General features: G+C 49.4%; 2 protein-coding genes across 9 annotated transcripts in view; one reads left to right on the top strand and one right to left on the bottom strand.

The window, feature by feature from the left end:
- gabrb3 (gamma-aminobutyric acid type A receptor subunit beta3) overlaps positions 1–8495 on the bottom strand; it is a 649138-nt gene extending 640643 nt beyond the window's left edge. Inside the window, exons 1-2 of one of the 4 annotated variants that reach the window (XM_078402114.1) lie at positions 8355–8495; positions 6116–6283 (exon numbers count right to left, since the gene is read on the bottom strand). The gene's annotated coding sequence lies outside the window, so the exon portion shown is untranslated. Of the gene's footprint in view, positions 1–6115; positions 6429–6700; positions 6718–7989; positions 8230–8354 lie in introns of those variants that run through there. The other 3 variants (XM_078402113.1, XM_078402116.1, XM_078402117.1) reach the window with 3 other exon arrangements.
- The window catches only part of gabrg3 (gamma-aminobutyric acid type A receptor subunit gamma3), a 474012-nt gene continuing 468025 nt past the window's right edge, over positions 7611–13597 (top strand). For 4 of the 5 annotated variants that reach the window (XR_013547454.1, XM_078402109.1, XM_078402107.1 and 1 more), the window contains exons 1-2: positions 8877–9012; positions 11895–12043. Coding sequence is in view for 4 of the 5 variants with exons in the window: in XM_078402109.1 (XP_078258235.1) it covers positions 8960–9012; positions 11895–12043 (202 nt within the window). In the remaining variant the exon portion in view is untranslated. Of the gene's footprint in view, positions 7832–8876; positions 9013–11894; positions 12044–13597 lie in introns of those variants that run through there. The other variant, XM_078402108.1, reaches the window with a different exon arrangement.

Genomic DNA, 13597 nt, shown 5'->3' with positions numbered 1-13597 from the left:
TCCCTCTCCACAGGCAGTTCCCACGCGACCCACTGAGTCTTTCCAGCATTTTACGCTTCATTGCAAAATTACTCAGTGTGGCTGAAAGAGTTTTAGATGCCCAGGAATCAAATGGATGCCATACAAATTAACTTTCCTTTTTCTGGTAAACTACTTTTAACACAGTTTGACAATGCACATATTAACCCAGTGATTGCCACAATTGAACAATTAAAACGTGATCTTAACATTTCTTACCAGTGTAGGCATTACCGCCATTTCAGACTGAAGAAGGGCCCGAGTCACAACGTTACTTATCCATGTTCTCCGGAGATATGTGGGATGGAACTGCAGATGTTGGTTTAAACCGAAGATGGACACACAAAAAACAGGAGTAACTCAGCGGGTCCGACAGCATCTCTGGAAGCAAGGAATAGGTAACGTTTAGGGTCGAGACCCCCTTGTTCAGATATGCTGTCTGACCCACTGTACCATCCAGTACTTTAAGCCTTTTTATTTGAAAACCAGCATCTGCACTTCCTTGTTTGTACTGCCATTTTATCATTGTGCTACTCTTCCCAGTTGCAGCTCTACATAGAAAATAGGTGCAGGAGTAGGCCATTCGAACCTGCACTGCCATTCAATATGATCATGGCTGATCATCCAGCTCAGTATCCTGTACCTGCCTTCTCTCCATATCCCCTGATCCCTTTAGCCACAAGGGCCACATCTAACTCCCTCTTAAATATAGCCAATGAACTGGCCTCAACTACCTTTCGTGGCAGAGAATTCAGTGGCCGAGTTTTCACACTCATTGATTGGAATGATTAGTTAAGTAATTATTTGAGGTGAAAACCTCGTTGGCATCTATTCCATCTGCTAAAAAATCAGTTATAAATTATATAATTGGTGCTATTCATTTGAAAGTACATTATGTGATTATGTGAGGTTCATTCCAGGTTAAATGCCTGTGGTTGAACTGAATCAGGTGGCTGTGTTAGTAAATCTCCTCACCTGTAGTTTTGAAACAACCTAAATAATGCGCAGGTTAATTGGCTTGTGAAAAAAATGTAACAATTGTCCCTTGTATTAATGTGCGGGGATCGCTGGTCGGTGCGGACTGGGTGGGCCGAAGGGCCTGTTCCTGTGTGTATCTGTGAACTAAACTAATGATGGAGTAAATGAACAGATACTGAGAAATCATATCTCAATTAGGTGACGGGTGGAGATAGACAATAGACAATAGGTGCAGGAGTAGGCCATTCGGCCCTTCGAGCCAGCAACGCCATTCAATGTGATCATGGCTGATCATTCACAATCAGTACCCCGTTCCTGCCTTCTCCCCATACCCCCTGACTCCGCTATCCTTAAGAGCTCTATCTAGCTCACTCTTGAATGCATTTAGAGAATTGGACTCCACTGCCTTCTGAGGCAGAGAATTCCACAGATTCACACCTCTCTGACTGAAAAAGTTTTTCCTCATCTCAGTTCTAAATGGCCTACCCCTTATTCTTAAACTGTGGCCCCTTGTTCTGGACTCCCCCAACATTGGGAACATGTTTCCTGCCTCTAACGTGTCTAACGTGTCCAACCCCTTAATAATCAGTGTATACAAGCCTAGTCGCTCCAGTCTTTCAACATATGATTCCTAGTCAATGTTTCCTTTAATGTCATGTTTACCAAGGTACAGTGAAATTATTTATTTTTGCATACAGATTATTGCCATACACAAGTACAATACCCGATTAAGTATATAAGACATAGAAACAGCCCACTGAGTGTAAAAGAGAGACGGCGCCGCCCAATTAGCCGCAACGATGATAAGGTTTCTCTGTGGACGCACCTGAAGGTGCGGATCTCACCAATTAGTTTTAGACTTTGGAGACACAGCGCGGAAACAGGCCCTTCGGCCCACCGTGTCCGTACTCTAGCACTGTTCTGCACACTTCGGGACAACGCTCAGGCAGCAACTCTACCGGCGAGCCACTGTGCCGCCCGAACAGAATCTCAAGTGTTAAACTAGGTTCAACGAGCTGAAAATTCATCGGTTTATTCAACAACACAGTCGCTCGAACCTTTCACTGGGTGTTTAGAACATAGAAGAGATTTTTTATTTTTATGGAACACATTCGAGCTTTTTTTTTTTTTTGGCAACAATAACGCTGGGGTTTGGAAGTCTTGTCAATCTGGATAACGTTTGGGAGACCAATGAATTATTCCACAAAATGTAGTTGCTGAGAATCCTAGCAATCAGCCTGAAGAAGGGTCTCGACCCGAAACGTCACCCATTCCTTCTCTCCTGAGATGCTGCCTGTCCCGCTGAGTTACTCCAGCATTTTGTGAATAAATACCTTCGATTTGTACCAGCATCTGCAGTTATTTTCTTACACAGTCTGAAGAAGGGTCTCGACCCGAAACGTCACTCACTTCTTTTCTCCAGAGATGCTATGCTGCCTGACCCGTTGAGTTACTCCAGGTTTTTGTGTCTATCTTTAGTTGCTAAGAATGAATGGTGTGTTTCGGGAGAGGCGTGTGTTGAATAGCGAGGGATTTTGTAGCCGGGCATCCGCGCTCCACCGGCACTGGGCTACAGTCTAAGACTTGTTCGATTCTTTCCTTTGATGTGTGGGGACTGGGCTACTTCACTTGGGTGGGGAGTGGGGGTTGCCCACAGTGTTGAAGGTGCGAATGTATCCGTGTACCCTCAGGACTGAGACAACGTCTTCCAGAAGGCATAGGTTGGATTCGGAGATGGAGACGGAGATGGGTTGGCTTAATGTTGATGAAGTGCTCCATTTACGCGCCCCCGCCCCAAATGTTCGCTTCGGTTGCGTTTGGCAGGGTTTATCGGCTGCTTACGTTATATCTCCGGACTCCTGCATTGCGTGCAGGGAGGAAACTACTAGACGCTGGTTTAAACCGAGGGTAGACACCACAAAATGCAGGAGTAACTCAGCGGCACAGGCAGCGTCTCTGGAGAGATGGAACGGGTGACTTTATGGGTCGAGACCTTTCTTCACACACTGCCCCTTCTCTCCAGAGAATGTCCCGCTGAGTTATCGTGTCTATCTCTTGCATTCTGCTTGTGTTTATGCGGCGTTCAGAAACCCACCCATCGCCACTTATCTGTAAACAACAAAAAACACCCTCTGGGAAGAGACAGGAGAACCAATCGCTTCTCCCCGTCCCAAATTCTGTGGAATTCTCTGCCACAGAAGGCGGTGGAGGCTAATTCTGTTTTCAAGAGAGAGAGAGAGAGAGAGAGAGAGAGAGAGTTGGATTTAGCTCTTCGGGCTAACGGAATCAAGGGAGATGGGGGGGAGCAGGAACGGGGTACTGATTCTAGATGATCAGCCCTGATCATATTGATTGGCGGTGCTGGCTCGAAGAAAGGGACCCTGGACCTATTTTCTGCGTTTCTATGTTTGTATGTTTCTGTTAACGAGAGAGGGAGAGACTACTGTGGCGAATTACAAATGGGGAACTCCAGGCTATCACTGTAACCAACTCCCTCCCTCCCTCCCGCCCACCCCCAACGTCTGTGGCGAGGGAGATCCCGGAGCCGAGACGGGGGAAGCCTTCGCCTCCGACCACGCTCCCTCCCCCCCTCGCTCCGCGATCGATCCGACACATTTGCTGTCGCTGATTGTCGCTTGACTTCACATCGATCCGCCCGCGGTGAAAACCCTGCTTCTCCCTCATCTTTAGGGGTCTCCGCGCTGCCGATACTCCTACCACCCCCCTCTCTCTACCCCCCCCCCCCCCCGGCCTTCTCCCTCTATCCCCCTTCTCTACTCTCCATTCCCCTCTGTCTCTACCCCATCCCGTCTCATCTCCCCCTCACCCTTCCTCCTCCCTCCCCCACCCATCCACCTCTCTCTCTACTCCCCCACCTCTCCCTCCACCCCCTTCTCTCCCTCTACCCCTCCCCCTCCCTTCCTTACCCCCTTCCCTTCTCCTACCCCCCTCCCGTCTTCCCTCCTCCCCTCCATCCATTCCCCTTCCCCTTCCCCTCTCCCCCCTCCCCTTCTCCTCTCTCCCCTTCTCCCCCTCCTCTTCTCCCCCTCCCCTTCTCCCCCTCCCCCTCCTCTTCTCCCCCTCCCCTTCTCCCCCTCTCACCCTCCCCTTCTCCCCCTCCCCTTCTCCCCCTCCCCTTCTCCCCCTCCCCTCTCCACTTCCCCTCTCCACTTCCCCTCTTCCCCACTCCCCCCCTTCCCCTTCTCCCCCTCCCCTTTACCCTCTCCCCTTACCCTCTACCCCCTCCCCCTTACACTCTCCCCCCTCCCCTTACCCTCTCCCCTCCCCTTACCCTCTCCCCCTCCCCTTACCCTCTCCCCCTCCCTCTCCCCCCTCCCCTTACCCTCTCCCCTTACCCTCTACCCCCCTCCCCCTTACACTCTCCCCCCTCCCTCTCCCCCTCCCCTTACCCTCTCCCCCTCCCTCTTACCCTCTCCCCCCTCCCCTTACTCTCTCCCCCTCCCCTTACTCTCTCCCCCTCCCCTTACCCCTCTCCCCTTACCCCTCTCCCACCTCCCCCTCTCCCACCTCCCCCTCTCCCACCTCCCTCTTACCCTCTCCCTCTTACCCTCTCCCACCCCCCTTCCCCTTCCTTTCCAAACACAGTTGCAGCCGACAGAAGTTCATTTCCTTCCTCTCCCCCCCACCCCACCCCACCCCAACTAAAACGCAATCGGGGTGCGGAGGCACCGGGAAGCGATTCAGGGTGTCCTTTGTTGTCTATTAAGCCCCCCCCCCCTCCTCCCTCCCCCTCCCCCCCCCCCCCGCCCCATGTAGGGGGAGTAGCGCAGGTTCAGCCGCTGGGAGTCCAAGCGAATCCATAAAACCGTCTCAAAGTCCATGATTCCCCTGATACACCCCGTCTCCAGACAAGGGGAACATCCCGTCCATTGCCTGAGATTTGTGACATTAACACATCATTCAGACTACACTTCGCCAGTGGTGTGTTCACGTCGTGTGCGCGCGTGTGTTTGTACACTCCACTGTGTATCAATGCTCACATTAGAGTTTTGTTTTTATCAATCATGTTTACCCACAGTCTATAATGCAATATCCAGACCACGTGCCATTGCGCACGTATATTTTCATAATAGGAGTTAAAATATTATAAATATCCGGAAATATATATATATATATATGGTGAAAACATGTCATCTTTCTGCAAAACGCTCCTCTCAGTCCCGGGGTTGAATGTTGTGAATCTTGCAAGATCCCTATTGGCGGCGTTATTTCTAGGATGGGCTCGAAGTTTCTTTGAGCTTCGGGCTCGCAAATCGACCGCTCACATTGTGAAGTTCTCTATCTTTGCGCACACACCAAGCGCAGAGGTCGGTTTGTATTGCGACGTGACGAGTCTTTTCCTGCCCCCCCCCCCCCCCCCTTCCTTCAATTTTTCGCACAAGGGGTGTTCCCAGAGATCCCACCCCCGAGAAGTGACATTAAGACAGGCTGCAATACTCCAGAGTCCGCCCGCAGATACCTACCTATCCACTCCGTTGCCGAATGAAATGCGATTTAATATCAGATCGGGCATAGAGTGATGCAGTGTGGAAACAGGCCCTTCGGCCCAACTTGCCCACACCGGCCAACATGTCCCAGCTACACTAGTCCCGCCTGCCTGCGTTTGGTCCATATCCCTCCCTGTACCTGTCTAACTGTTCTTTAAACGTTGGGATAATCCCAGCCTCCACTACCTCCTCTGGCAGCTTGTTCCGTCCACCCACCACCTTTTGTGTGAAAAGGTTACCCCTCGGATTCCTATTAAATATTTCCCCCTTTTACCTTAAACTTATGTCCTCTGGTCCACGATTCGCCTACTCCGGGTAAGAGACTCTGTGCGTCTACCCGATCTATTCCTTTCATGATTTTTATAGGATCACCCCTCATCCTCCTGCGCTCCAGGGAATAGAGTCCCAGCCTACTCAACCTCTCCCTATAGCTCAGACCCTCTAGTCCTGGCAACATCCTCGTAAATCTTCTCTGTACCCTTTCCAGCTTGACAACATCCTTCCTATAAACACGGCGCCCAGAACTAAACACGGCGCCCAGAACTGAACACGACGCTCTCAATCTCGGAATGCCAAACAAGTACCTGGCTTATCCGCCACAAGTCACCTACCTGTGGAGTTAACAAGCCTGACTCGCAGCCGCTGTTGGCAATGCGTTCAGCTGTTGACATTTTCAGGGCAGGTGTGGTCTGATTCCCACGTCCCAACTGAACAGCGCTACTCCAGGCAGCACCAGTTAGTCAGTCAGTTGCTCGTTCGCCGCCTTCGTCTTCCAGGCTCTGTGGAGAAGGAATAAAAGTACTTTCCTTTCGCGTTTCTGTACGCCTTCGACAGGTCGGGTATTTGCAGTCACTCTGGGCAAACGTGAAGTAATTCGGCACGGACTCGCGTTGAGTGAGTTTGTGGGTGATTCCACACCCACTTGTCGGACAGGGCTCTACTGGGGTGTGTGTGTGTGTGTGTGTGTGGGGGGGGGTGTGTAAAATAATCCATCACCCCGCCCACCGAACCTACATCAGCTTCAGACAACATTTGTACTTTGGCGCTGGGATTCTAGTTAGCAATATATTCCTAAAAAAAAAATTTAAAAAAGTTTCCAAAGCCCAGCGACGGATTCTGCAGACAAGTGGCGGCTGTAAGTGCCGGCTGGTGGGTGGGGTAGGTTTGGTGAGCGACATTATTAGGATCACTGATACCTTCAGTTTGAACGGCCACCTCGAGTCGCTGCCACCCAAAGTCCACGCCAATGAGTCCGTTGGATGGGCACTTGACACCGTTCAATCGGATTTGGTAAAGAGCATGTTCCGCGGGGAGCTGGCTACTTGTTTACCAACTTCCACCGAAAAGCGCAACAGATTTCACGCAGATGAAACGTCTGCTGTTAAACTAGACTGCGCTGCCCATGGCGAGCAAGCGAACGGAACTCTGCGAGAGCGACATTAAACTTTATAATAATAATAATAATAATACGCCTTTATTGTCATTGTACGAACAGTAAAACGAAATTAAAAGTGCTACATCTGAAACATAAATCAGAAATGTAACCGCTCCGCTCATAACCCTTTTTTGTTTTAAGAAATGGGGGGGGGGGGGGGAATGGGAGAGGAAGGGAATGGGAAACGTATTGAAAGCGAAGAGTCGCACATTGAACGTGTAGGAAGGAACTACAGATGCTGGTTACAACGGAGATTGACACAAAAAGCTGGAGTAACTCAGTGGGCCAGGCAACATCTCTGGAGAAAAGGAATGGGTGGCGTTTGGGGAAGGTTGGGGAAATAGAGATATAGACGGTGATTGTATAGAGATATGGAACAAATGAATAATATAAGAAGATAACTGCAGATGCTGGTACAAATCGAAGGTTTTTATTCACAAAATGCTGGAGTAACTCATCAGGGCAGGCAGCATCTCGGGAGAGAAGGAATGGGCGACGTTTCGGGTCGAGACCCTCCTTCAGACTGATTCCGCCTCTCCTGAGATGCTGCCTGACCTGCTGAGTTACTCCAGCATTTTGGAACAAATGAATGAAAGATATGCAAAAAAAAGTAACGGTAATAAAGGAAACGGGCCATTGTTAGCTGGTCGAGACACTTCCTCCGACTGAGAGACAGGGGAAAGGGAATTGAGATATTTCCTCTCTGGTTCCCCTCTCAGACTCTCAGTCTGAAGAAGGGTCTCGACCACCTATTCCTTTTCACCGGAGATGTTGTCTGGCCCGCTGAGTTACTCCAGCTTTTTTTATTTTGACGAGTCTAATTTAACGTTGGGATCAATAACCGATTAAGCAAGTCCTTCTTCCTATGTGTTCAATGCCGTGGCGATGCTGCGTAAGTAACAGGTACACACACACACACACACAATGCACATCCGCGGTGGTCATACGTGCACGCATCACACATACAGAGTCATGAATGCTCACACAACACACACACACAACACATCTGCACGCATCGCCGCCGTTAAATAGTCAACGAGAAGACGGTACCTCGTGTTTCTCCAACTAACGGCGGGGTCTGGGATGAGACTTGACGTCAGATAATCTTAACGGGACTCCGGCCGGGTGGCATTTCATGGGCAGAGAGAGAGAGAGAGAGAGAGAGAGGAAATTCGGGTCACTTGGACGCCGCCGCCCTGTCACTTTCTCTCTCTGGTTGTGCAAGAAAAGCCGAATGGAACTGGGAGCGTCGACCTGGTCTGGGCTATGGAGCCGAGGAGGGGCTTCTCACCGCTAGCCATTCGCGTGTAGAGAGAGAGAGGGCGAGAGAGAGAGAGCGAGTGGGAGAGAGAGAGAGAGAGAGTGAGAGAGTGAGAGTGGGAGCTGTCCAAACAAAAAAATAAAAGCGCTCACACCTGTCAGAGGTGATTTATGGCTGGCTCTGGAGCAGTCGACCCCCCTCTCTCTCTCACATCTCGGCTGTGACTCCGGATGCTCCCCCAGAAGCGGCAAGAGATTTTTGGGAGGCGGCTGAGATTTATTTGTTAGGTTATCCGGGCGAGCGAGAAACTCTCTGCTCTCTCTCTCCCCCTGCCCCTCTCTCCCCCTGCCTCTCTCTCCCCCTGCCTCTCTCTCCCCCTGCCTCTCTCTCCCCCTCCTGCCTCTCTCTCCCCCTGCCTCTCTCTCCCCCTCCTGCCCCTCTCTCCCCTGCCTCTCTCTCTCCCTCTCTCCTCCTCCCTCTCTCCCTCTCTCCCCCTCCCTCTCTCCCCCCTCCCTCTCTCCCCCCTCCCTCTCTCTCCTCCCTCCCTCTCTCCCCCTCCCTCTCTTCCTCCCCCCTCCCCCCCCTCTCTCCTCCCCCCCTCTCTCCTCCCCCCTCTCTCCTCCCCCCCTCTCCTCCCCCCCCCTCTCCCCTCCCCCCCCTCTCCCTCCCTCCCTCCCTCTCTCCGGCGCTCTCCCCCAGTACGCCCCCCGACAACCTGCCGTCTCGCTTCTGCCACCGTGACTGCTCACACCTTCAGTTATGCCAACCAAACTGCTCGCCGCTTTCTTCCTACTTTCAGTTTTCCAAGCTCGGTAAGCAAGTGTTTTATTTTTCTCTCTCTCTCTCCCTCCCCTCCACTCCCCGCCCTTCCTCAACCAGGTGGAGACGGTTGGTTGTTAGGTTTCAGAGCTGGTCGATGCTAGTGTGCAAAAGTTGAGGAATGTACGGACGCGTAAAATTGGTGAAAGACAGCGGGACAGATTCCAGGTCCCGTCTCCCAGCAGCGTCTCTCTGATGTCGCAGTTTAATTTAGTGTGATGTGTCCGTGCGGGTACCGGGACCTCCATTCTATATTCTATCCCGTCTGCCTGGTGTTGTGTGGACTGGGGGTGTGTGTAATATTTAAGGAGGCGAAGGCGGTCGGGGAAGGGTAGGAGATTAAAATATTCGCATCCACACAACTATCTGGAGTTGACTACTCGTCTAGTTTGGGCGGCGCAGTTTGCTACAACTGCTGCCTCGTAGCGCCGGTGAACACCCGGGTTCCTACCTGTCCTCGGCTGTTATCTGTGTGGGGTTTGTACGGTGTTTTTTCCCCACCCCCGTGACCGAGTGGGTTTCCTCCCGGGCGCTCTGGCCCCCCTCCCCCATCCCAAAGTGTGCCGGTGTGTAGGTTAATTCGCCTCTGTGAATCGCCCCTGGTGTGCAGGGAATGGATGCGAAAAGTGGGATAACACAGACAAAAATAAACTAGCGTGAACTGGCGATCAATGGGCGGCGTTGACTCTGTAGGGCCGAAAGGCCTTTTTTTCCACTTTGTATCTTTCCATCAATTCGATTCAATCAATTCGATATTTTTAATATATATTTTTTCACACAGAGAGTGGTGAATCTGTGCAAATTCTCTGCCACAGAAGGTAGTTGAGGCCAGTTCATTGGCTATATTTAAGAGGGAGTTAGATGTGGCCCTTGTGGCTAAAGGGATCAGGGGGTATGGAGAGAAGGCAGGTACGGGATACTGAGTTGGATGATCAGCCATGATCATATTGAATGGCGGTGCAGGCTTAAAAGGGCCGAATGGCCTACTCCTGCACCTATTTTCTATGTAAAAGGTAACGAGTTGAGCAAAGGGTTCTGACTACGCCCCTTGCAAGGGAAACGGACTCACCTGGCGATAACATATTTTGAATTGCACCACCCTCCTTTAGAACAAAAGGGTCAGAGTGAGAAATTGTAGATTGGGACTGGACGTCTCTGTAACTCTGTAGAAGGGCGAATCCAAAACTACAAACCTTGCATGGAAATGCGTGCCTTCGTTACCAGCATCCCTGGGCAATCGGGGAAGGGGCCGCTGAGCATATAATACCAATCGTCATTGTTCAACATTAGACAATAGACGCACGAGTAGGCCATTCGGCCCTTCGAGCCAGCACCGCCATTCAATGTGATCATGGCTGATCATTCTCAATCAGTACCCCGTTCCTGCCTTCTCCCCATACCCCCTGACTCCGCTATCCTTAAGTGCTCTATCTAGCTCTCTCTTGAATGTATTCAGAGAATTGGCCTCCACTGCCCTCTGAGGCAGAGAATTCCATAGATTCACAACTCTGACTAAAAAAGTTTTCCTCATCTGTTCTAAATGGCCTACCCCTTATTCTTAAACTGTGGCCCCTGGTTCTGGACTCCCCCAACATTGGGAACATGTTTCCTGCCTCTAACATGTCCAACCCCTTAATAATCTTATACGTCTCGATAAGATCCCCTCTCATCCTTCTAAATTCCAGTGTATACAAACCTAGTCGCTCCTGTCTTTCAACATTAAAGCGAGTACTGATGGAAATTAATGATACAGTAGCCAAGCGGCGGAAACTGTCATATAATAATAATAATAATACATTTAATTTATATAGCGATTTTCAGGAAACTCAAAGACGCTTTACAGAGCAAACAAGACATACAAACAAACAAAAAATTTGTCCAGATATGTACCACTGTTCCAGTCTTTCACGCATCCACACACTCAATAAAGAGATCCGATTGCACTGGAATTCGGGCAGAATTGCTATTTTCTTGTTTATATATTAAAGGCGGAGGGACTGCGACATTAAAGACAAGTTTGAGCGCATTGCTTATTTACGGTCAGTTACCTCGGACAGGTAGATTGGAGCTACCTGCAAAAGGGGAACCGTCCCACGTTTACACTGAGACTGAGATGAGGAAAAACGTTTTCACCCAGAGAGTTGTGAATCTGTGGAATTCTCTGCCACAGAAGGCAGTGGAGGCCAATTCACTGGATGTTTTCAAGAGAGCGTTAGGTAGAGCTCTTAGGGCTAACCGAGGATAGACACAAAGTGCCGGAGTAACTTCGCGGGTCGGGCAGCATCTATGGAGGAAAAAATGAATTGGGGTCGAGATCCTGCTTTAGACTTGTGACTGTTCTTGGATTCCATCTTCTCCCGACGCCGGGTCCGGAATGGTCTGAAGAAGTATAAGAAGATAACTGCAGATGCTGGTACAAATCGAAGGTGCTTATTCACAAAATGCTGGAGTAACTCAGCAGGTCAGGCAGCATCTCGGGAGAGAAGGAATGGGTCTCGACCCGAAACGTCACCCATTCCTTCTCTCCCGAGATGCTGCCTGACCTGCTGAGTTACTCCAGCATTTTTGTGAATAATGGTCTGAAGAAGGGTCTCGACCCAATCCAGAGATGCTGCCCTGACCCGCTGAGTTACTCCAGCTTTTTGTGTCTATCTTCGAGGTGAAGTGTAAGTTGGCCGAATACATCACGGGAAAGATATCCGTATTCCGGAGTGCCCCAGTTATCTGACCCATTTCGCAGCTCATGTGGTCACCTGCGAATGTATTCACGGCAGGGCTAGAATGCACGATTAAAAAGTAAAGTTTTAACCCGCGATCAACATCAGAGGTTAATAATATCGGCGTTAACACTCAAATAAAACTTTCTATTACGCAGCTCGAGAAAAATTGACGAAGATGAGATTGAAGATTTCACTATCAAGCAGAAATGGGTGTTGGCTCCAAAACTGCAAGGCAGGGACATGACGAATATTTTAAATGGCCTCCTGAAGGAATACGACAAGAAGCTTCGCCCCGACATTGGAAGTAAGTGCCAGCGGGTATTTTGTAACCCGTGTCCTGCCTCTCACTAAAACCGCGTCGTTCGGTGGAAATACTTTGTTGAGTTTTTGTCGGTGTGTGGTTGGATGCCAGTTACTGTAAGGACTTGCGCTATTTCGTGCTTGCATAATTCAAAGAGTAAAATAGGCAATGAAAAAATTGCTGCACGGGAAAACATCTCGTAAGTTGCATGTTTTTCTTGTAAGTTGCAAGTTGCATCTCGTAAGTTGCAAGTTGCATCTTTTCACCTGCAATGAAAACATCTCGTAAGTACCCCACATCTTTTCAGTTTGCACATAAACGCCCATTGCAAAGTCTGAAGAAGGGTCTCGACCCGAAACGTCACCCATTCCTTCTCTCCCGAGATGCTGCCTGACCTGCTGAGTTACTCCAGCATTTTGTGAATAAAAAAAATAAAAGCTGGCTTCTGTGGAGGCCAAGTCAGTGGATATTTTTACAGTAGAGAAAAAGGGATTCTTGATTAGTGCGGGTGTCAGGGGTTATGGGGAGAAGGCAGGAGACTGGGGTTAGGAGGGAGAGATAGATCAGCCATGGTTGAATGGCAGAGTAGACTTGATCGGCCGAATGGTGTAATTCTGCACCTATCACTTATGAATATGATACATTCCTAATGTGAACCAGTGAAACTGGTCGTCCTCCTCTCAATACTTAAATAAAGAGAGCAAAGTCATCTAATGGATGGTTAAAGCTGCAACATATACATGGGCCCCACGTAAATCATTTATTTCCCTCTGAAACCAACTTGAATACTCATCAAATATGGTGCTAGATAAACTCTGATTTATAGAACTGCCTTGTTTTACCTAATCTCCAAAATACAATTGCAAGAAAGTGTACTCTCAGATTCTAAAATCTTGTGTAGTTTCATAATGGAATGATTGAGGAGTGTGTACTCGGCAGAGTACATTAATCAAACACTTGGACTATCACTTTCTGCATTTTTACAGAACATAAAGTCCATTATTCAAAGCAATGAAGTAATAAACACCTGTCAGCAAAGACGCTCACCATTTACCAAAAACGACACAAACTACTAGTAATGCAAGCAGCCTGAGAAAATTACTTAAAGGCGCACAACTATTACTTACAATGCATCACTAAGTATTGTCTTCTTTTTTCTCGTTTAGTTTCAGTTTAGAGGCACAGGCCCTTCGGCCCACCAATTCAGCACCAAACAGCGATCCCCGCACACTAACACTATCCTACACACACTAGGGACAATTTACAATGATACCAAGGCAATTAACCTACAAATCCCATACACTAGCACTACGCTACATACTAGGGACAATTTACAATGATACCAAGCCAATTAACCAACAAACCTGTATGTCTTTGGAGTGTGGGGGGAAACCAGTGCACCCAGAGGAAACCCACGCGGGTTACTGGGAGAACGTACAACCTCCGTACAGACAGCACCCGTAGTCGGGATCAAACCCGGGTCTCTGGCACTGTGCAAGTTGAAGTGTACGGCTCCCCTGACAATATCACATAAAACAATTAAATGAATACAATTCT

The sequence above is a fragment of the Rhinoraja longicauda genome, chromosome 7 (genome assembly GCF_053455715.1).
Source record: "Rhinoraja longicauda isolate Sanriku21f chromosome 7, sRhiLon1.1, whole genome shotgun sequence".
NCBI classification, from domain to species: domain Eukaryota; kingdom Metazoa; phylum Chordata; class Chondrichthyes; order Rajiformes; family Arhynchobatidae; genus Rhinoraja; species Rhinoraja longicauda.
Note: the sequence above shows the minus strand (reverse complement) of the source record. Positions and strands in the feature narration are given on the sequence as shown.